The sequence below is a fragment of the Salvia splendens genome, chromosome 15, assembly GCF_004379255.2.
Source record: "Salvia splendens isolate huo1 chromosome 15, SspV2, whole genome shotgun sequence".
NCBI classification, from domain to species: domain Eukaryota; kingdom Viridiplantae; phylum Streptophyta; class Magnoliopsida; order Lamiales; family Lamiaceae; genus Salvia; species Salvia splendens.
In genome coordinates this window covers 6000123-6024913 of record NC_056046.1, presented here as the reverse complement: position 1 = coordinate 6024913, position 24791 = coordinate 6000123, and the positions used below count along the sequence as shown (strand labels likewise).

The 24791-nt window shown below is 34.9% G+C and overlaps 3 protein-coding genes across 3 annotated transcripts; 1 reads left to right on the top strand and 2 right to left on the bottom strand.

Moving 5' to 3' along the window:
- Positions 1-2974: 2974 nt before the first annotated feature.
- Positions 2975-3587, bottom strand: LOC121767602 (auxin-responsive protein SAUR32-like). The gene has a single exon (XM_042163913.1). The coding sequence runs from the start codon at positions 3505-3507 to the stop codon at positions 3190-3192; it is 318 nt and encodes a 105-aa protein (XP_042019847.1). The 5' UTR covers positions 3508-3587; the 3' UTR covers positions 2975-3189.
- Positions 3588-10288: 6701 nt separating this feature from the next.
- LOC121766532 (uncharacterized protein At1g10890-like) lies at positions 10289-12818 on the bottom strand. The gene is made up of 4 exons (XM_042162791.1): positions 12629-12818; positions 11776-11994; positions 11194-11413; positions 10289-10734 (listed from the first exon to the last, which is right to left on the bottom strand). The coding sequence occupies exons 1-4, from the start codon at positions 12748-12750 to the stop codon at positions 10486-10488; spliced, it is 810 nt and encodes a 269-aa protein (XP_042018725.1). The 5' UTR covers positions 12751-12818; the 3' UTR covers positions 10289-10485.
- A 127-nt stretch (positions 12819-12945) lies between these two features.
- LOC121766531 (DNA polymerase delta catalytic subunit-like) lies at positions 12946-24791 on the top strand. The gene is made up of 30 exons (XM_042162790.1): positions 12946-13247; positions 13367-13477; positions 13644-13750; positions 13846-14005; positions 14247-14442; positions 14546-14681; positions 14787-14924; positions 15482-15559; positions 15700-15791; positions 16007-16073; positions 16521-16592; positions 17119-17205; positions 17687-17806; positions 17893-17991; positions 18279-18386; positions 18529-18624; positions 18735-18800; positions 19709-19765; positions 19880-19967; positions 20078-20157; positions 20748-20861; positions 21531-21645; positions 21771-21943; positions 22073-22144; positions 23066-23140; positions 23203-23292; positions 23365-23525; positions 24150-24223; positions 24342-24429; positions 24501-24791. The coding sequence occupies exons 1-30, from the start codon at positions 13004-13006 to the stop codon at positions 24583-24585; spliced, it is 3249 nt and encodes a 1082-aa protein (XP_042018724.1). The 5' UTR covers positions 12946-13003; the 3' UTR covers positions 24586-24791.

Genomic DNA, 24791 nt, shown 5'->3' with positions numbered 1-24791 from the left:
GTGGAGAACATACCATTGGTACCAATTATTTAATATCCACGTATAAAACAAAGTGCCGTACCAACTCTTGTTCCTATAAATATTCTTAATTTTTATCGAAAAGAATATAAGCAAATTAGTAACAAACCAAGTAATCGTTACCTTCTAGACAAAGAGCATACAATTTTTTTTGAGAAGCCTCGAACTATAAATATGTCAAGTATTTCCCTAAATTTGAACCAAATAACAAAAGATACACAAAAAATTCGAAGCACACAGCCAAAGAAAGATCACATTCACATTACAATGTTTTCTCCAAACATGAAAATGCAAAGAGGGAAAAGCATGAAGGTGAAGAAAGGGTGGTTGGCGGTGCAAGTTGGATTACCAAATGAAGACTGCTGCACATTTCAAAAGTTTGTGATTCCGATTTCATATTTATACAATCCTCTCTTTCAATCTCTTCTCCATAGATCTTCTGAATTGTTTGACTACCAAACTGCTGGCCCCGTCACACTTCCATGCTCCGTTGAGGATTTTCTTCGTCTTCAGTGGCGGATTCAAAATTCGGAAGACAAGTAGTATGTGTATTTAGAAATTGTATATGTGAATTAGTTTGTATAAGTAGTCTCCAGGATCTAAATGTTCATGATAATAATGCATGACCACTTGGTCCACTCTTCATTAGTTATAGTGTATCCTTGTAAGTAAAATTCTCGACCACTTTAATTAATGGAAGTAATTATTAAGAGTGGCAAGATAAACAAGTTAATCACATTGGAAATTAGAAATTCGATTATAAAACTAATTTATCTCGACACATGTCCAAAATCTTAATTTGATTAGAATTTAGTAGTAACAAATTTTTATAAACTATTAAATCATTTACACTTTTTAAAGTTTTGAAATCATCCACGTTTATTATTTTTCCATAATTTCCAATCCGTGATCTTTGGAAAAATATTAATTAAATTTCTAGGTGCAGGTGCAGCTAATTAATTTGATAATTGAAGTCGTCTTGATTAACTAATTAATCTACTATAAGTCGCTCCACGAACACCACAATGGGTCATGTATAAAATTCCAATGAAATTGAAATGACAAAATTGAAACTATTTAATTTATTTATAATTAAAAGATTAATGTCTAGGCTATATTTAGAGAGGTGAAACAAAGAATTGTTCACTGAAATTTCATCCACAATTATTGTATTGCAGGATTTCTCAGTGTACCTATAGCACTATAAAATCATCAATTAGATACAACTGTGAAGGAAAAACAAAAAAAAATTAACCTTAAAGTAATGACACCGAATCTATATATTCCTTAGTGAATAACAATGACAATATTATTATAAAGAACAAACTATTATAGTACTCATTTCTTTAATAGTAGTACAACATAAACATTTTGACTATATTCCCAACTTCTGATGGCCTAGAAAAAGGAAATTCATTGTCTTTTGCTGGTAATGGAATTTGATTTTCTGATAAAACAAATGCTGCCTTGGGATTCTTGCTCCAATAAATAGCCTTGATCGTCGTCGATTGAAAGGAATATATGCAAATATTAATAAGAAATTAACAAAGCAATCGATACCTTCTAAATTCATTTTTTTGCTATTGATATTCTTGTAAGTGATGTAGAAAATGATTTCATAGCTAGTGGGCTACATTGATAAATACACAAAGCCAAAGAAGAGCATAAATTTGAAGCTATAAATATTTTCAACATGTCCCATGATTAACCAAAACAAATACTATCACACAAACTACATCTATAAGAAAAATCGAAGCACAACCAAGAAAGCATACATCAAAATGTTTTCTCCAAACAAGAAGATGCAAAGATGCAAAAACATGAAGGTGAAGAAAGGGTGGTTAGCGGTGCAAGTTGGATTAGCAAATGATGATCAAAATGAAGATTGTTTTACGTTTCAAAAGTTTGTGATCCCAATCTCATACTTATACAATCCCCTCTTTCAAACTCTTCTTCGTAAATCTTCCGAGCTATATGCTGGCCCCGTCACGCTACCGTGCTCCGTTGAGGATTTTCTTCATCTTCAATGGCGGATACAAAATTCGGAAGAATAGGAGTATATATATTTATAAACTATTTATTGTGGTGTAAATGTTCATGATAATGCATGAATCCTTTAGTCAAATCTTCATTAGTTAGATATCTTTGTAGTTGGACAAACTTTAATGAGCCTGAGTTTTAGGGGTTTGATTTTTTTTTACTCTTTCCAAATATGTACAAACTATTCTATAACAGAGTACTACTATATTCTATTTTTGAAATTGTTTTTTTTTGTTTTAACTATTTACTTTGGGGATTGAAAGCTTTGGACCCAATCGTTTAGCATTTCGGAAATCTTCAAAGGTTAATATTTCGGAAGAAGCAGCATCTATATATTTTGTTGGTTCGAAAGTCCAGTTTCAACTCCGAAATCATACCACTCACTATATTCTCTAACATATAAACAACACTCAATTTATACTCCCTCTGTCCGCCATTAGGAGTCTCATTCATAGGCGACACGAGCTTTAAGAAATGTTAAGAAAAGTAGGCCAGAAAAAGTCAGTGGAATAGGGGTCCTACTTGTATATATAATAGTTTTAAATGAAATGTGAATGAAATGAGTTAGTGGAAGGTGAAAACCTATTACCATTTATGATAGTGAACCGGAACTCCTATTCGAGGACGGACTAAAATAGAAAAACCGGACTCCTAGTCGTGGACAGGGGAGTATATAGTAAGGCAATCTTGAGAGTTTTGGTATCTAATCAAAATTGAATAATTTTCAAACACACTATTATTAGTATTATTTTGCGTGTTTCTTTAATTTCTAGTTTTTTCATTATCGTGTTGCAACCAATCATAAAGAACCTTCAATTAGCACGTAGCCCTACTTGGCGAATGGCAAAACTCCACAAGACTAGTAAAATCCCAATACCATAATAATAATAAAAAAAATAAATCCTTAACCAAATGATGATCAAGAGTTTCAATCTTGTTATTGAATATAGAATAACCTTAAATTATATTCTCAAATTCTCAAATATGTAAAAGAAACATTAGCAGCTCTGTTCTAAACAATCTGAAGCTTTGGCATTGATTTTCCACTACAAAATACACAATGATACAAGAAAGAGGAAGCCTTTCAATAATAAATAAAAACACCCCCATCTCTCTCTCTCTCTCTCTCACTCAACACGAGTGAAACGACAAAGAAGGCGCCGGCAGCTGATGGAGGTGGTGATGGTGATGGTGGTGGTGGGGCGCGGCCTCCTTCTCAATCCGCCAGCGCAGATGCAGAAAATCCTCGACGGAGCAGGGGAGCATCAAGGGGCCGGTGGTGTTGTAGCCGTAGACCTCGCGAGCTTTGTCTAGAAGCTTCTGGAAGAGAGGGTGGTAGAGATACGAGATCGGAATCGAAAATCGCTTAAATCCGCCGTCTTCGTCTTCCAGCCCGACCTGCACCGCCAGACACCCTTTCTTCACCTTCATCTTCTTATCCTCTTGCATGTTAATTTGATTGTCGGAATTTTTAGAGGGGTTTTGCAGATGAGTTTGAATTTTGATGGTTGGTTGTGATTGTGAGTGAATTTATGGGGAATATATAAAGGAGCGTTTGTGATGATGATATTTTGGGTGTTTTTTTATTTATTTATTGGTAGTGAGAATAATAATAAAATATTCTGAATACGAAAAAGAATAATTAAAAATAAAGTAGTGGGGGTGTGGTGGGAGGTTTGACAGTGGGAGGTTTGACAGCCGTACGCATACGGAATATGGAGTTAGAGATGCCGGGGTTTTCGGTTCCAGCGGTTAACTGCGGAACTGTAACCGCCAGTTCCGGTTCGAACCGGAACCGTGACTTTTTTATTTAACTGAAACCGTTATATTTTGAATAGCGGGCCGATTCCGGTTCCAAATTTTACGAACCGAAACCGTGCTGGAACCGCCGGTTCTTGACCGTTCCAAACCGGAACCGTGAAAAACCGTCGAAAAACCGTGAAATCTAGCCGGAACCGCGAAAAAACCGTCTGTTTGGAACTGGACCGGAACCGCCGGTTTTCGAACCGGAACCGCCGGTTTTCGAATTGGCACCGTGAAATAGCTTCACGGTTCGGTTCCGGTTCAACATTTCTCGAAACCGGAATCGCTGGTTTACGAACCGTGGACATGTCTATGGTGAGCCTTTTCTAATTTTAACTTTTCTTTTGAGGTAGCTCGTGTGGTCCCTTTTTTTAGAATATTTCTATTTAAAATACAAAAATTGTAGTAGTGCTCTTTGACAGCCTCTGAATATATCAGTAACTGAACTGCTGTTGTTCCTAACATTTAGGGATTTGGTTAAGATTAAAAGTTTAAAATTTGGTTTTACATTTTTAAAAAAGAAAAAGAAATATGAGGGGAGGGTAGTTTGGTCCCAAAAAAGCAAAAGGTATTCCAAGATATTATATAATATTCAGGGACATCTGAAAATATTTTTTAAGAATAACGATCGTGTTTTGATATTATTGTATAGTTCAAATACTAGATTTGAAGTTCTCTCAAATCTCAATTGCAAAAGTATAAAATGCACTTTGGGTTGAAAAAATTATCAAAAGGGCAAAAAATTAGTACTCCCTCCGTCCAACTCAAGATGACCACATTCTTGAATGACACGAAATTTTAAGAAGTGTTGTTAGGTGAAATAAAGTAGAGAGGAAAAATGTAGTTGAATACTTTAATGAGGAGAAAATAGGTTATTTCCAAAATTGAAAAGTAGTCATCTTGATTGGGACAAACAAAAAAAAGAAATGTGACCATCTTGAATGGGACGGAGGGAGTACTTCCAAAATAGTGGAAAAAGACTTCTAACCGTATACATCAAAGTTTAGACCCGTCCAGAAATATTTTTTAAAGAATGAAGACTGAGTTAATATTACTGTAGGAGTATAATTGAAGGGCAAAAATTTGTAGTTTTTCTCTTGACAGAATAAAGAAGCAAAAATAATATTTTAGGCTAATATTGATACTGTTTTTTATATTCAATTTACAATTTTTAATTTGTCTTTTCATCTGATCAGCCCTTTATGGAGTATATTGGACTAAATATAAGGGATAGTCATACTGCTATTCATTCCCTAGGTGTATGGCACTCAGCCACTCACTACTATCATGTTCATCAGTTCATGCCTTTTGGGAACAAACAATCACTTTACAGTGGAAATTTTAAATAAATATATAAAGGGAGTCAAATTTTGTTAAAAATTAACTTAAAAAATCATAAAATTTGAATATGTTCATAGCTATCCAGCATAGAAAAATTTAATCATGTATGCGTAATATATCAAATGAAATCATTTCTTCATAAATAGACAAATCCAAAATACAATGTTTTTTACTGCTTTTTATATCATAATTTAAACAATTTCGTAACCCGATAATTTACTGACATATAATTTTGGTGTTATTATTCTTCATTAAAGTAGAGGTTCAAGATTTAAACTCCTCGATTGTGTTAGGTATCAACGGTTATTTGGACAAATAATTGAATGTAACAGTGATACAAAAGAAATCAATGAGACTAACGCGTAGACTTTGAATAATTAGGAAGCACTAATTCCAACCCAAGAAATCAAAATTTTCTGGGCCATGCATAGTGCCACATTTTGGAGATTATGGGAAAAGAGATAAGTCAACAAATTGTTCACTTCATTCAAGTTGGGAATTTTTCTTTAATTAAAAGAGAATAAAAATGATTTTGGGGGCATTAAACTATAGGAGGAATATTATATGCACCACAAATAAAATTGGTTAGTCAAAAGGGGGAGTTTTGATGATTGATATGCCCATTATTATCAAATATTCTGTGTAGTGGAGGTGCCAGATGGTTGATGCAATGAAGAAATTCTTTCTTTTTATTTCTTTTATTTACTTGATTAGTAATGTTAAAGTCGTCTGTCGACAACGGTAGGTTGTGCAGTGCTTTGTTATGATTTAACACGCTCTACATGATTGTTAGTGATATATTATGAAACCATTATTATTATTATTCATTTTGCAATACTTACTATCTAATTTGTATACTCCATCTTTCCCATGTTACTTGCACATTTCATTTTCAGACTATTCTAAACTATTTGTACTATTTATATTTTAAATAAAAAAATTATGGTATTTAATTAAGATAGTATTAGAGTTAGTTAGGGTGTCCCTTATTAAGTGTTGTCTTTTTTAAAATTATAATTTCATTACACTAATTACTCATGTTCAAATTTATACTGTCAAAGTGAAAAGTGCGACATGGGACGGAGGGAGTATTATTTTGGTTGACTACGACGATAGCATAATCCAAATGGTAAATTTAGGAATGCCAATTAGAGAAGGGACAATGGTGCATTATGCTTTACAAAAACTATACCTAAACTTAACATATACTCAAACCCAATAGGTATGCTTGAGTAGAATAAGATTCATCAATTTCTTACTAAATGGTTAGGAAATTGATCCATGCCTTTGGTTATGGAGCAACTTTAAATCATTAGGTTTGTTGTCCTATTATAGAGATGTCTACAAATCAGCATAATGAATAATTACCGGGTCCCCCGTTGGCCATGTCTAAAAACGAAAGAAATGAAAAAGAAAGCTTAAGATGTACCTAATCTTACGGCTCCTTCTAGATTTCAGTTTTTAAGAAATGAGTGATCAAAATTTAAAAGTACTAGTAGTATTTAACAACTTAATCTATATGTAGCTAAGAAAAAATATACCCCATCATATTGTCCTGATTCAAGTCATTTCTAAATAACATCCTGCATGTAAATTGTTGCGAACAATTAGACATTGTCACAAAATGTTGCGAGCCACAATTTTCAGTGTTCAAAATTGGCACTTGCTATGAATTGGTAAAATTGAATTAGATCATAATCTTGTTAGTTAGACCTTTCATAGATATTATTGATATTGATTGCTCTGAAGATTTTGATACCTAATCTTTGAACAATGTAACAAAAAAATGTCCAAGTTAAATTTTAGGGGCTTTGAAGGTCTGTGTCATGTCGGAGAGTACATGTTCCCAACACTAAACTACGAAGCACAAATCAATATTTTTCAAGTCCCAAAAATATGACTAGGAATATTTTTGTCACATTATTCAAAGATGATTATCAAAATACTATAGTTTGAAAGTTGAGTCATATTCATAAATTTTCCCTTTTTTAAATTCACATATTTAACATAAATTGCATACAGGATATTGTTATAAAAATTATAGTAAGTACAAAATTGAAAAAAAGATCCACATTAGGGTTGAAAAGGTGGGATAGAAGGCATATACCTAAACAAAAAAATATGTGGGAGGGTTAGGGTAGGCAGATCTCCATTTCAGCTTTCGGCAAAACCATTTGCCCACTTTTTGTGTATGTGTTTGCTTCTTGTGGTCTTACTTCTTCATTCTAATAATATCCTTCTATTTTCCGAATCTTTGTTTGGCTCCTTCTACACCTTATTTCGACATCAATCTTTTTTATTTGTCCTTTTTCCAACACTTCTAAAGAATCTTGACCCTAACCGCCAAAGATAAGCTAAAATCTCATAGCATTAACAGCCAATACCCAACCACAATGTTTGTGACAGGAACAATGCATGATGGTAGTACACATCCGTGTGTTTAGATTAAAAAAAGCTTTATATATATTGAAAAAAATGTGTTAGAAGATCTCCAAGATTTAATTTGTCATATAGTAATGCATAAGATCGATGCATCGTCACAACTGGGTGAACTAACTCACTGGTTTAATGTGTGATTGACACAATGAGAAGGGTGCAGAATCCACAGCTCACTGATTTAAGGTGATAGGTACCATGATGTATAGGGTGCCCAGATTCACAATAGTGAACTATTGAATGACCTCAATTAATCGTTTATATTATGATTGAACACTAATCAAATGCTTATGAAATTGATTTTTAATATACTTCTAAATTATTATGATTCATTGTTTTATACTGTGAGGGGAAACATTTTAATATTATTACGCATAATTGACAAAGTAAGAGAGATAAAGAGTAAAAATGATTGAAATATAATTAGTGGAGAATGAATCTCATCTTATTAGAAAAAAATATATATCAAAATATAAAGTTTTTAATTTAAAAGACAACTTAAAATAAAAATAGTTACTACTCCCTCCGACTCCGTATTAAAAAAATAGAAACATTTGAAATGGCACGAATTTTAATGCACAATTGGTAACCTAAGTGAGAAAAATTAGAAAAAATAAGAGAGAGGAAAAGAAAAATGAGTAAAATAAGAGGGAGGAAGAGAAAAAGTCGTGAAAGTAGAGTTAGTGGATTATGGGGTCCATGTCCTAAAATAGAAAGATTCTAAAGTTTTTATTTCTAAAGAACTGACCCAAAATGGAAATAGTTGCTATTTTTAAAAAATGAAGGGAGTACTATTTTTAAAGTATGGAAGAAGTAGTATAAAAAATTACTCCATATGTATGTTGCACCTACTTACATAATTACTTATAGTAGTATTATATAAATATATATTTGGGGCTTTTACATTGAAATGATATTATATATCAATCATATAAAAATGAGATACATATGCAATAAATACTTTTATTAGATAAACATCTATTATTGGATAGGGACTAAATCAAAAGTGGTCCAATCTAAACGGGGATGGGATCCCCTGCTGTGCAAAATGCCACAGCAGGGGGTGCTGTGGTGAATCTAACTATTGATTTTTTACATGAAAAATAATAATACAAGTAGAGGAAATTAATTTGTGGTGTAGATCACCACAGCACCCCCTGCTGTGGCATTTTGCATAGCAGGGGATCCCATCCCATCTAAATGGCCGGTCCTGGCACATTTTTTCCACCTCAAAAAAACTTCTCCAAATTAATAGGACTCCCTCCGTCCAAAGAAAATGACTCCTTCCTTAAGTAACATGAGATTTTATGCCGCTTTATTTTATATGTTAAGTGGAAAGAGTAAAATAAGAGATGTGGAATATAATAAAGATAAAAGGTGTTTCCATTTTTAATAATCGGTCATCTTAACTGAGATAAACTTAAAAAGAAAGTGAGTCATCTTCAATGGAACGGAGCGAGTAGTACTATCATTAGTCATGCGTCTGCTTCAACTACATATATGTGGGTCTTTTCCTTTGAAACGAAATCACATAATCATATAAAAAAATTAGATACATCCATTATATGATGAATATAGACTAGGAGTGGTTCAGAATGAGTTTTTTTTTTCAAAATGAGAATTTTGGGCATTGAAAATCATATCAATTATATGATATATTAATATTAGTTGATATCATGAAATATATTATCAATTACTGATATTTAATTAGAAACTGATATAAAGTCAAAAACTGATATTCACGATAAACTGCTTTGAGCCAAAAACTGATATTTATTGTGATGTCAATTGATATCAATATATTTGTGAACTGATATAGTTTTGTATTCTATCATGATAAGTCTCATAAGAAATAAAGGTGCATATAATGTACATCCTACGTCCATAAAAAATAGTTTTATTTGTGGATATCATGAGTTTTAATGAGAAATTGATAAAGTAAGAAAAAAAGGAAAAAATAGGTAAAGTAAGAGAGATAGAGAGAAAAAACGGATAAAGTATGGAATAGAAGAGAAAAAGTGGATAAAGTGTGAGACAAAAACCTTCTATTTTTAGCAATCGGACTATTTTTTGTGAACATTTCAAAATTGCAAAAATGAGACTATTTTTCATAGACAGATGAAGTATTTTTAAATCTCACAAATTCTAGACATATCCTGGAGATATATACAAAATTATTGTCTGTCTTAATATACAAAAGGGACCACTTTGGGTTTGGATAGTTTATCAAAATATCAAGCTACTCTTTAAGATTCAGACAGCGCGTGCCTGCTCTGCATGCGCACCAATGCCATTGCTGCACCAGACGAGAGAGAGAGAGCACGCCCGGTCTAAGACAGTGGCTGGTATGTGAGTGAGAGATGGAGATGCGTGAGTGAAGGGAGAGATGAAATAGAAGTCACTGGCCACACCGAAGAGGAGAAGCAGCGGTGGCGCTGTGTGTATTGAGAGAAGAAGCCAAGAGAGACGAGGGAAAGGAAGGGTCTTGACTTCGAGGACAAAAAGAGGACTGGCACCAGCATTTAGGAACCAGAATTTTTAGCAAGTTGGTTTAAATTCAAATCCTAGCTCCGTGCTTTAACAAACAACAATAACAACAACAACAACAGCAGTATTAGAGGATGTGGGCTACCCAGTTGCGCACTAGAGGTAGCCGACCGAAGGGTTTCCATTAATACGAAAGAAAGTGAAAATAAGTAAATTTGTTCACAGTTTCAAATCAAAACTCTGCAAGTATTCAGCACATAATGGTCAAAGCGAGGGAAACAATAATGTAGGAAGCAACTCTCCTAAAGTAATCCGTACTTATACAACAACAGACAAACATATAAGTATGTTCAGACTCACCTACAGGCCAATCTTCTGCCGAGGCTTGTTCTTACCAAGTAATATCTGATTTGCTCGCTCTTCCTCCTCTTCGAGTCTCCTCCTTCGAGCAGCCTCTTCTTTTTGTCTCTGAATCAGTTCCAACTCTCGAAGTCTTTCCTCCTCTTTCCTCTGCTGTTCCAAAGCTTCTCTCCTCTGAGATTCTTCTACCCTCCTTTGATTCTCTTCGAGCATCTTATCTAGCTCTTCTCTCTCCCTGAGAGCTTGTTCCTGTTGGCATGTCATGATTTTGATTAGATAGATTACTATGCAGAAAACGGGAGAAGCCCGAATCGCATATCATATTATTAAAGGAAGATCAGAGATTGCGACATTTTAGATGCCTTCATAAATCACAGGAACCACCAGAAAGGATGTATAATACAAAGGATCTGAATATGATATGACTGGAATGCATCAAGACCAACACATATTCAACTGAAACTTTCTAAATTGAAAGAGCGGTAGACAATGAACAAAGAATTGGCGGTCTTTGTTCCTTCTAGTTACTTTGTTAACTTTACACAACTGAAGAAATGATACCAAGAAGAATGGAATCACAAGATGGTGTCACAAATTTACAAAATACAAGTTGAATCACTTCAAAGTGGAGCAACGTAAGGGAATGATTGTTGGAATAACATATGACTGGATAAAAGAAAGAATAGGATTAGCATCTCAAGGACTTACTTCTTTTGCCCTTGCTTCAGCAAGGGCAGCTTCCTTTTCTCTTTGAAGTTGAGCTTCGACGTCCTCAAACAATTTCTTCCGGGCTTCTTCTATCTGTCTTTCGATTTCTAACCTGACTTCTTCGGAACCCAATTTCTCCTCAACTCTACTGCGAATTTCCTCCTCCAATCTCTTTGCAGTCTCTTCCTCTAATTGTTTGAGCTCTTCTTCCTGCTGCAGTCTAAAAGAGGACTTAAGTCATCAAGTTACCCAGTGAAATCTAACAGTAAAAGCTTACAGAGGTTTCTTAAAAGAAATAATTCAATCCCATCCAACATTTGCCCTTTTAACAAGTTTGGGTGGTAAGTGGCAAGAGAACAACTTTAGGCGGCAAAGCGAAAAATGCAAGGTTCCATTAGGTGATTGTAATTATGTTCCTTAAAATGGAGAGATATACATTCAGAAGAAATTCATAGAAAAACTCCTCATCATAACATTATTATCGCATTTTAGGATCAAGAAATTACGCTCCTCAACAAAACAAGAAAAAAATGTTAGCAGATTGTTTTTACTACGAAACAAAGGATGGAGCCTGTTAGTTACCTTTTCCTTTCTTCTTCCTCCCCTTTCATTTTTTCATTAGCAAGCTTACGTTCAGTCAATGTTGAACTGGGACTATGAGATTTAGGTGAAGGAGACAAAGAAGAACTTCGGCTTCTGTGTCTCCTATGACGCCTTGGCACCGGGGAGCGGCTCTTGTGATGCCTTGAAGCTGGAGAACGACTTCTTCGTCGCCGCGGTGTACCAGAACGACTTCTTCGCCTGCCATAAACATAGAAGTTATCGAATTGTACTTACATTCTCTACTTGAGCATATAAACCAATTTAAAAACTAGTGCAGTCCAATGAAATTTGAAAATCAGTCTTGATACTATTATCTTTTCCACATCCTAAATAGCTAGGAGTAGCTAAATTGATTAGTAAGTCCAAACTGAACTTGGAGCACTGCTGCTACCATCCATTTGTAAGCACATTACAACCTAATGAACTAAATATCCATTTTCCGAAAAATTACAATTTCCCTATTTAGAGGCAGAACATCATCACATAAACTGTTGAATGCCTAACAGATTTATGTTTCACAGTCACTACAGCCTAACTACAAGACTTAACACTAAGGGTGTCCGGCTAAGCTTATTTATAAGCTGTTTTAATGAGCTTAAAAGGTCAGCCAACACCTTCTAATGCTTAATCAATCACTTAATCGGATGAGATTACTACCAAATTTATGCAATTTATTCCAGGAAACGTTTAAATCGATAGGTCAGATTATGATAATAAGAGTAGCCAGCGATATGCAATTTATGCAGTGTTGGAGTGAAATTGGCGACAAAGAAGAGCACCACAAAAGAGCATAAAAATAGCAATAATTAGAGCAGGAGATTAGTAAAGCCACCTGCTGTAAGGGGAACGCGCACGGTCCCGACGGGAGGAGCGGCGGTGAGTGACCGCCGGCGAGCGAGACCGGGAGTAGCGCCGCTGCGAATACGACGGCGACCTCGATATATTCCGCGGCATACGTAATTTCCAAAAATCTCCCCCAAAAACGGATTTTTTTATATTTTTTTCTTATTGGTGAAGAAGACGGAACAAATGCCTTGTTTTGAATATCAACCTAATGTCGTTGTTGTGGTGAATATAAACAGTAGCGACTTTACACTGGAATGACGACATCTGATAAAAAAAGGCTATAAGTAGCACACTTGTTGGCGGGAAGTTGCACTCACGTTTCCCTCTCAATTCCCAAAGCCCTCTTTCCTCCGCCTCCACCATGAGTGCCACTGGCAACGCTAGGAAACGGGGGGCGCCGCCGCCATCATCAGCAACTCCATCTCCTAAACCGAAGCATCAGGCAGTGGTGGAAGATGAGGAGTTGGACGAGGACGTATTCCTCGAGGAAACCCTACTCCACTACGAGGAGGAGGATTCGCAGCGCAGTGCCCTAGCCGATCGACTCGTCAAGTGGAAGCGTCCTCCACTTTCCGATGCCTACCAATCTCAGTCTCGAAACATTGGTAATTACTCAAATTCATAGTCGAAGAAATCGTTCCGTTGCTCCTGTAATTGGTTTCGGATTTTTCCATTAGTAATCTTCCTCCCACCTCCTCATTTTTTTTTTCGTTCTAATTTGTAGTTTTTCAACAATTGGAGATCGATTACATTATTGGAGATAGCAACAGGGAACTGTTGCCAAGTTCTACTGGCCCTGCTGCAATTATAAGAATTTTTGGGGTAACTGAAGAAGGTATTGTCGATTATGCAACTTAGCATAGCTGTTGCCCAGTATTTTTGACCTGCTGGTTTTTTAGGAACTTGAGTGTGAAGTAGAGAATTTTATGTTTGGTTATAGATTAAAAAAATTCTGTAGTATCATATTTTAATTTATTATTGAGTAATTCCTTCATGGCCAGGGCATAGTGTGTGCTGCAATGTACATGGGTTCGAACCATACTTTTATATCAGCTGTCCACCAGGCTTTGGTCCTGATGATATCTCCCGTTTCCATCAAGACCTTGAGGTAGTATTTTTCAAGTTTCTTTATGTTTGTATCTGCCATGACTCACATGGAATTGCTGTTATATTTAATATATTGCTGTTTATTGGTTTCTGTAGGGTAAGATGAGAGAAGCAAACCGAAATAGTAAGGTTCCAAAGTTTGTTCATCGCATTGAACTTGTACAGAGGCGAAGTATCATGTACTATCAACAGCAGAATGCTCAACCATTTCTTAAAATTGTAGTGGCACTGCCAACAATGGTCACTAGCTGCCGTGGTATGACTGTGTACTTATTCTTTTCAAGTATAACTTGGTAAGCTTGTGACTCACTACTACATTGTAGTGAAATACTGTGAAATGGCATGTAATGCATGATTCGAAGTTAAGAGGGGCGCTGTTTGTCTAAGAAGCAGATGAAATTTACTTTGCTGATACCACAATTCTGACATTTTAATTTTGCATGATAACTTACTTTGATGTTCAAGATTTTTTATCATCTATAATGGTAATTTGGCAGGTATCCTAGATAGAGGAATACAAATTGATGGGTTGGGAATGAAAAGTTTTATGACATATGAGAGCAATGTGCTTTTCGCTCTTCGATTCATGGTTGACTGCAATATAGTTGGCGGCAATTGGATAGAAGTTCCTCAGGGAAAGTATAAGAAGACAGGAAGAAACCTCTCCTACTGTCAACTAGAGTTTGATTGTCTGTATCCTGAAACAAGAAAAAATTATTAGTGAAACTCATCATTGTAATCATGTTCAACAGGCTTATTTTGTTCAAATGTTTTTTTCTTTAACGAATGCTGTTAGTTTTACGGACTTGATCAGTCATGCACCTGAAGGGGAATTCTCAAAGATTGCTCCATTCCGCATACTAAGTTTTGATATTGAGTGCGCTGGAAGAAAAGGCCATTTTCCTGAGCCCACTCATGATCCTGTTATTCAGGTTTACGATGACTGTATTTATTTATATAGCTGGAGTATGTTGCTTTTCTGCAGAGCCCTTTCTGATGCTTGCCTTTTCTTTTTCTTTTTTTTTGGTAATTTCTAGGTAGCCAATCAAGTAACCTTGCAGGGAGAAGACGAGCCATTTGTTCGCAATGTGATGACCCTTAACTCTTGCTCACCTATTGTTGGAGTTGATGTAATGTCATTTGACACAGAAAAAGAGCTTCTATTAGCTTGGAGGGTAATGTTCTTGGACAAGTCTGACAAATGTAGTATTGACAGAGAGTACCACTTTACCAAAAAGATATTTAATACTATTAGTTTATTTGCATTTATTCTTTTAATTATCAGATGGCACTGGCACAGAATTCTTGGATAACAATCATAGTATGAAAACTTCTATTTTGCTTTCATTTTCAGATGTTTAATTGCTCTTGTGCTACATGATAGATAGAAGCTAGCCTATCTTTGATTTTCTGTGTTTCCAGAGCACCAAGGACACATACCCAGACATAAAAAACCAATGATCGTTTAATTATCCCCACACCAATGTATCACCACCAACCAACACGCACACCGCTTGCTATATTCCTGTATGCTGAGATTAGGATAGGGGATCCTCATCTGCTTGCAAACATTTTAAAAGTAAAAGATAAAAATGATTTCAAGATAAGCAAGTAAGACGGAAGTTTATCTTTGTAATTAGGTCCTTTTTTCTCTTTTTCTTCTGATAATCACTGTAATTTTATTGAAGATGTCTGTTTGAAGTTCAAGTTTAGCTTTGTCTTTTAATTGCAGGACTTCCTGCGTGAAGTGGACCCAGATATTATAATTGGTTATAACATATGCAAATTTGATTTGCCATACCTCATTCAGGTTGGAAAATTTTCTTTGTTTTGCCAATCTATGGTAATTTATTCCAATGAATATGGAAATTGTTTGACTTGCTATTCAGGTCAAGATCGAAAATGATTTTATTTTGTTGAAGAAATGAATATGTAATGTCTTTTGGACAGAGAGCTGAAGTGTTGGGGGTAGCTGAATTTCCAATAATTGGACGTATCCGGAACAGCAGAGTCCGTGTCAAAGATACAACTTTTTCATCAAGGTCATGATATAGTTTCTCCTTCTCCCATAGTACTTGCATCTAGTTTATTTATGTCAAAGATACAATCTTTAAATGAGGACTAGCATGATAGGAATCTGATCTGTAAGATAAAGTTATGAAAGATAAAGTTATGAAAGAGAGCCAATGAGCCATATTAGTTTGTTACTCAAGACAAGACTAATTTATCTAACTTATCAATGCTTATTTGGTTGCAGGCAGTATGGGACCAGGGAAAGTAAAGAAGTTACAATTGAGGGGAGAGTTCAATTTGATCTGCTACAGGTTTTTTTCTTTATGAACATTTTCTCTTAGCACATGAAGTTCTGTCATATGATATTCAATACTCCCTCCTTCCCCAAAGAGTATGAACTATTTCCTTTTTCGTCCGTCCCTAAGGAGTATGAACTTTCTAATTTTGAAAAATTAAAACAACATACTACCCCTACACATCATTTTATTTACAACTTATACCATTATCATTAACACTTATACCATTATAATAATGTGGACCCCACTCTCCACTAACATTATTTCCACTACCTTTCTTTCTCTCTCTTACTTTTCCCCTTATTTATTAAGACCCGTGCCGAACTACCGAACCCAAAGTTCATACTCTTTGGGGACGGAGGGAGTATATTTTAGAATGACTAATCATTTTGTTGATGTTTTACTATCACACCCATGGATATTCTTATGTAAGCTTCTGCTGTCTGATTATCTTCCGTGCAGGTCATGCAAAGAGATTACAAGTTAAGCTCTTATTCACTAAATTCTGTATCTGCACACTTTTTGAAGGAGCAGGTGATATTTTTTTCAGATACTCTTCAACTATATTTTGTTTCCTTTTTCTTAATCTCTTTTGTGGTATGAGTTTGCACCCAACAGCCTACGATGAATAAGGGAAAGCTCTGTCTTCAAGAGACACCTAGTGCTTATAAAATATTGCTTCCTTAGATTCTTATGTTGGAGTCATCACCAAAAACAAACGAAGATATGTTGTGAAAGAGATTTAGATACGTTACAACTAGATTAGATATAGAAAAAATAAAAATATTTGCTCAGAGTATCCAAAAATTGATGTAACTAGACATCCGTAATTTTCTTGATCTTTGGTTGGACTCGAATTAATGAATAATTGATCCAAACATCTTTTACTGAAGTCCAGCGTTCTCCAATTTCTGCAAAATATAATTGATTTGCCTATTCATTGGAATTCCAGTCACATTCATATGTCAAGGTTGCCTTGTATCTTTGTGATTCTATTTCTGACATATTCGTTGTAGTTGGAAATTATCTCCTTTGATAATATCTTATGATACATGTGCAGAAAGAAGATGTTCATCATTCAATTATAACTGACCTCCAGAATGGAAGTTCAGAAACAAGGAGACGCCTTGCTGTGTATTGTTTAAAGGTAAATTTCTAGATTTGTAATTTCATTATGCTATATCATATAATGGATTCTCAGATTTTCCTTGTCTTTAGTGGGTTCATGCTAACTATCATCTAAGTTATGTATGGGGGTTTTATTTATCAGTGCGTGGCAGTGAGATTTGAATACTGGAATTCTATCCAACTTATTTCCCCCCACTGTACATGTTAGATTAATGTAACAAAACCTGGATTAGTTTTGGTTTAATTTTGCAATATTTAGTGGTTTCCCAATGATTGAAAGTTCATTAATGAAACTACTAAAACTAAAAAGATGTGTCGAATTGAAAAAATGGCTAAAGGTTGTGGTTTGTCTTGGAATCAACCCTTTTAAATGCATCTTTGTGTTTGTTAGCTCTGCTTTAGTGTTTAATCAACTACAGGATCTCAAAGTTTCCTCTTACCAAATCATCAATTATGAGTTATATTACATGTACTATTGCTGAAAGGATCAAGTTGTGCAGGATGCTAAACTTCCACAACGTCTTTTGGATAAGTTGATGCTCATATATAACTATGTGGAGATGGCTCGAGTTACAGGTGTTCCCATCTCGTTTCTACTTTCCAGAGGGCAGAGCATTAAGGTTTTGGGAAAAATCTGTGACTTTCATCTATCACTGATAGTTGGTGGATTGTGAACTGCAGATCTAATATTAAGCTTTCATTTCAGGTGTTGTCTCAGCTTCTAAGGAAAGCTAAACAAAAAAATATGGTTATTCCAAATGCGAAACAGGCTGGAACTGAACAGGGAACGTATGAGGGTGCAACTGTAAGTTTGCAGTTTTTATCATCTACACATACAATATATCCATTAAGATTTATGCATGGCATGGAGTGTTTAGTTCAGCTTTCTGAACATTTTATATGTATTATCATTAAAAGAATTTGCTGGCTTAATGTGAAACACTTGTTTTCTGGCTATATATAATATCAGTAGCTATTATTTTTTTTCCACATGTGGGTTCCTTTTCTTTTTTACTTTTTTTATGTAATGGACTTTGTGCAACCTGGGAGGAAACAAAATATTTGCTTACTAGAACAGGATTTTGTGCACAGGTTCTGGAAGCCAGAGCAGGGTTCTACGAAAAGCCTATTGCAACACTTGATTTTGCATCTTTGTATCCATCAATTATGATGGCATACAACTTGTGTTACTGTACGCTGGTAAAAGCTCAACTTTTCCTTATTTTCTATATAACTTAATTTTTAGTCTGCATCATTGATGAATGAAATCAGATTAAGCAATGATATCAGCGTACGCCGTACAAATCCACGATGTTTATGATGTTCTAATGACTATTAATAGGTAACCCCAGAAGAGGCCCGTAAACTTAATCTTCCACCAGAATGTGTCACTAAAACTCCATCTGGTGATACATTTGTGAAATCAAATTTACAGAAGGTGCCTACACTTTCCTTGGTTATGATCATGATGATGTGAAATAAATTAAAGGTTTGGTAATGTGCAAATTTCATCTTTACCTCTGCCTCAATTTACAAGTTTGACTTCAGGGAATCCTACCTGAAATTCTTGAAGAACTTTTGACTGCTCGCAAAAGGGCCAAGGCAGATTTGAAGGTACACAAGTTAATTATAAATGTTTTTGACTGTCTTGTAGATTTCTCTTTCAAATGTGAATCTAGACTCACTACAGTAAACAGTTGCATTTTTCTAAATGTATTTAGTCATAGATATGCTCAAATGTCTATGCAACATGTATAGCTGTTCCAGATAAGTTTAAGTTCATATTGATTAACAAAAGCTCACGACAGCAATAGATTATTTTTACAGTTATCGTGCATCATGGACCCTAAATGGGTTCGGTCACTGGAAACAACTTTAGCAAATTATTTTCTGGTAAACTTGTCCAATGGCAGTAATGAGTCATTACAAAGAGTATGTCTGAAACTTGTATCCCTTGTGATGATATATTCAGCAGCAAATCATCTCTTGAAATGTAATTTTTTTCATAATAAAGAATTCTCTCTCTGGATAATAACTTTCTGATCCATGCACTCAGTTTAATCATTGTATTGATCATCTGAATTACCATGCAGGCTGGGACTGGAAACTTCTGTGTGTTTATGGTCTTCCTAATATATGGATTCATTTTAAAATTTCAAATTAGAAAATGTTTACCCTAATGAGCAATTTTCACACGATTTTGCTGTTGTCGCAGTTACAACACTGCCTTCTTAAAATTTTAATTTACAACTTCCCCAATTTATTATATTTCTTTATCAAAGCTTGTCCAATATGTACTACTAAGACAATGTCGTTTTACCATTAAAATGATGTAATGTATTGCTGATAAAAGTTGGGATGTTGTAATAACAAAAGTTGCAAAACACTAAAATGTTGTGTAGAAAAGCAAATTTGGTAAAATCTGTGTCATTTCTGGCAATGAACTCTGTATATTTGTAGATGTGTCTTGATAAAAAGTTATGGAAACCTCACGTGAACAGACTGTATGATTTGTTCTTTAGGAAGCTAAGGATCCTCTAGTGAAAGCTGTGCTAGATGGGCGGCAACTGGCTTTAAAGGTAACTGTTTCAGTTTGATCCCTTTCACATGTTATGTTTTACTATGATATGGTATTACTATTACATTAAGAGGTTTACAGAGTTGAAGTGATTAGCCATTCATTTCCCTACCAGATAAGCGCCAATTCTGTGTATGGTTTTACTGGAGCAACAGTTGGTCAACTACCTTGTTTAGAAATATCCTCCAGTGTTACTAGCTATGGTAATAAATCCTGAAAATGCATAAATTCAAAGCTTGGACTTTGTTCTCTAAAATATTACAGTTTTTACCTTTCTTCAAAGTTGATCTCATGTTTTTTTGCTAATCTCAAGGTCGACAAATGATTGAACACACAAAGAAACTTGTGGAAGAAAAATTCACTGTGCTTGGGGGCTATGAGCATAACGCTGAGGTATATCCATGATCCTTCTGGCGATTAGGCCTCTCCATTAGCATGATAAAACAGAATACTAGCTGTAGTTGAAGTATCTTATGTGATAACCATCACTTTTAACTGATGTAGTTTGTTTCTTGTATCTTTCTTGCCCATACAGGTGGGCTATAACATGTGAAAGCTGTTGTGTTATATCAAAATGCATATGAAAGATAAAGAACTTATTGTATCATGTAAATGAGGAGCCTTTGGCATTTGATCCTCTGTCAAGTGTCATTTTACAATGATTACCTAAATTCATATGCCTCCATCATATTGTTTCTAAAAGAGATTCATTGTCAAATTCAATGTTATATTGTTTGTATTTTAAACAAATTGTGATCATAATAATAGTATAGCAGCAATTTGTGGTGGGGGGTAGTGTGTAAAAAAAGGTTTTTACGGGACGGACGAAAAAGTGCGTAGGTCATATACTTAATGTTTGACTTTGGGCATCACACTCTATTCCTTTTTCTAAATAATATACTCATTTTATTCTACAGTTCTTTTTCATGATCTCATTCAAGGTCATGCTTTTATCTCGGTAAATAATAAAAATGATGTCGCAGGTCATATATGGAGACACTGATTCAGTTATGGTGCAATTTGGTGTGCCCTCAGTTGATGCAGCTATGGACTTGGGTAGGGAGGCTGCTGATTGTATTAGTGGCACTTTCATAAGGGTATGTTAGCTTGTACTCTTATTTTGCTGCTTTTTCGGGTTTTCGTTGTCATGTTAACACGTGTTTAAAATTATGATATTAATTGTGTGCTTTACTTCACTTTACTTCTGTCAGATGTTCCCAGTTTTCTAATTTGAAGCGATGCCATTTTTTTATTGTTCTGGTTTTTTTCATAAATGCCCTTAGCACATTTTCTCAATTGAAGCAGTATCCCCATTTTAATTATCTATATGTGGCATCTGCCTTTCTCTTTGAATTTTGAACTTTCACAGTCTCTCTGCTAATAAATTAATACTAGAAGATACTAGATAATTAGATATGCAGCCATGAAATGTTTAATGCATCAAATAGCTTTCTGTATAGGCTTGTCTGATCAAACTCTACTGTTTAAGGCTCTGCACCAATGAATCTGCTCTGATGAGCAGATAAAGCCAAGCAGCTTGTGCATATATCTTTGTCCAGTTCGTTGGGTTTTTTTAATTACTTATAGCTGAAAATTAACACTGTCATTGTTTTTTACTTGGATTGAATCATTAGGTCATTAGGTGTAACTTTTGTGAACATTTGTTCTTGTCATTATATCTGTATTTTTCTTTATCCTCCGCTGCTTGCTTTTCTATTGCCACATTACTGTCCTTGTTATTATCTGGTGTCCTTGTTTGTTTGCAGCCCATAAAGCTAGAGTTTGAGAAGATTTACTACCCATATTTATTGATTAGTAAGAAGAGATATGCTGGCCTTATTTGGACAAACCCAAATAAATATGACAAGATGGATACAAAAGGTGAGACATGCTGCTAATTATACTTTATCTGAATGGTTGTTGTTTCCTTTGGTTTGATTTTTTTTTTGTCATTGCCAATTTTGCTATATTGTCTTTCTAACTGACTCCTTTTTTCCTGTTCACAGGGATTGAAACTGTACGGCGGGACAATTGCTTGCTAGTCAAGAACCTTGTGACTGAATGCCTCAATAAAATATTGATAGACAGGGATATTCCTGGTGCAGTTCAGTTTGTCAAGAACACAATCTCAGATCTTCTTATGAATCGCATGGATTTATCTCTTTTAGTTATCACCAAGGCAAGAAATTTATTTAAGCTGGACTTGTTTGGGGCTTCTTCAAGTGCTTAATGTTGCAGACCTGTTTGCCTGTTCCATTTTGACTAAGACTCTGGCATTCTGCTTCCACTGCCATTTCCTTTTCAATAGGGTCTGACTAAAACAGGGGATGACTATGAAGTTAAAGCAGCGCATGTTGAGCTTGCAGAACGGATGCGCAAGGTGATAATTTTTTTTCAGTTTAACGTCCTTTTCTTTAAAAAAATAATAATTGCCAAATTTGTTCTTCGATAGTCTCCTGATGCTTTGAATCTCTGAATATTCATACTTTAACTTCCAATATAGAATTTTAATTTCTAATTTAAGGAAAAATCAAATGATATGGTATAATATGGTATCCTTTTTTTTTGTTCGTTGACAGTTTCCTGACATTTAGTATACTTTTGAATTTCTGAATATTCACGGCTGAACATTCTCAATAATGATGTGATATCCTTTTTTTGTGTGAGATATACTGGAGGTACATTGAGTTCCTGGGGTAGCACCTTATTCTTGTATGTTTGACTTTTGGATCAAATTTTGTACTTCATCTTCCTTTTGATCATAGTAAACCCTGAGCTTGAAAGTTGCTAAAGTACTTGGAGGTATGCTTTTCCCGGCAGATACAAAAAGCAATTGCAAACATCTCCTTCAACTGAAAGTTTAATAGTCTACTAATGACATCTTTTTTCATATTTGATTACTTTCAAATAGATGTAACCTTAATCTCTATTTGCTAATAACATCAAAACCCAATTATCTCAATATAATTAGCAATACTTGGCTATGTCTCTTAATACTTTATTAAACCTCTAAACCATCCAGGAAAGACTTATGTTTTGTCTCTCTTTTTCCGGCCATTCCCCGTAGTTGGGGTAGGTTTAGACAGTTTGTAAGGCACTATGTTTATATTTGCATGCAGCTGTTTTACATTCATTAGCATCTTGTTATGTACAATTTCTTCAGCAATCCTTAAAGAATGTTCTTTGAATCTAATTCATGCTAGATATTTTATAATTTAATTAGATTGTTTGTATTATCAGATTCTTTGTCAATTCTACAATAATTTCGACAAATATATTTTATTTACATTATCACAAACAGAGAGATGCTGCTACTGCTCCAAATGTTGGGGACCGAGTTCCTTATGTCATTATCAAAGCAGCAAAAGGTGCCAAGGTAAGCATATTATTGATATTTGTCTGTTAACCTCGTAAAACCTGACATGATATTTGAAACAGGCATATGAAAAATCGGAGGATCCCATCTTTGTATTAGAAAACAATATTCCGATAGATCCTCATTACTACCTTGACAATCAAATTAGCAAGGTTTGTAAATCAAAATTTTGGTTTTTCAGTCTGCTGATACCTGTGAATCCTGCTAACAATGTTCTTATGCAGCCATTACTGAGGATCTTTGAACCTATATTGAAGAATGCTAGTAGTGAGCTTCTCCACGGAAGTCATACACGATCTATTTCCATTTCTACCCCTTCCAACAGCGGCATTATGAGATTTGCTAAAAAGCAACTAACTTGCATTGGGTGTAAGGCTTTAATCAGGTACTGATCATATGTTGCTTCTTCTCTATATAATTGTCTAGATTGTATAAATGTTTCATTTGGTTTAGATAAGCTTGCTAGATGGAGTAGTAATTAGATGTCCAGGATGGGTTAAAACCATTTTTTAAAGTTTCCTTAAACCTGGACACTCACAGAATCTTAAACATTCATGGAACTATATATGCAAGTCTTTCCAGGAGTTTTAAGTTATTTTTCCCAAATACATTATAAGCTCATTCGAGGTTAGTTATTGAAATGCGAAAATAGCAGTTATTCTAAGTAAATAGTTTGGGGGCATGCTACATCTTTTGCCAATTGTAAATTCAATTCTAAGTTGTAATATAAGGGGCTCAAGTTATTTCAGTTTCTTCTACCTTGTTCTCTCGATAACTTGTAATGTATGATGGGATGAGTAAGGTGTACAAATATTAGTGGTCGTTTATCTTTCTATTAAATGACTTGCCAAGTTGCCAGTCATGTTAAATCAATTTGGTATGAACTATTTTCTGTCAATCTTACGGCTGAAACAGGCATCCTTTAGATGAAATAGCAAGGATAATATTACATTACTGGCAATTGTATCGTATCACCAGATTGTTATTAACCAATTAACAAACGATGCAGTAATTCAGAACAAACTCTATGCTCACACTGTAAAGGAAGAGAAGCTGAACTTTATTGCAAGTCCGTGGCTAATGGTATGCAAAGCTTTGTTTTTACAGTTTATGTCTTCCACCCATATAGTGGCCATTCAGAAATATCTTACAACTCAAGACTACATGACGAGAGTACACTCTATATATGTATTTTTTTCAGTGGCTGACTTAGAGGAACTCTTTGGAAGACTCTGGACACAATGCCAGGAGTGCCAAGGCTCTCTTCATCAGGATGTGCTTTGCACTAGGTTAGATATATGTTTTCAATTGTTTCATCAAATCCTGCAATATTGGTTCTAATAAGTGCATATTTGATCAGTCGAGATTGCCCAATATTTTACCGGAGAAAGAAAGCACAGAAGGACATGGCAGAAGCCAAGCGACAATTAGACCGATGGCTATGAAGTTATTCTGCAATGTGCAGACGAGGTTAGTCTAGAAAATGTAACAGAAGGCCAAAGAGAGGAGGATGATTTTGGTTACTTTTTCCCATTTTTGTATTAGAGATTATTGAAAATATTGTTGTGTTCCCCACAGGGATATCTTTATTCCTGCCTTAGTGTACTCTTCTCCTTTTTCAGTGCTGTAAATATATGATCCTTCTTAGATA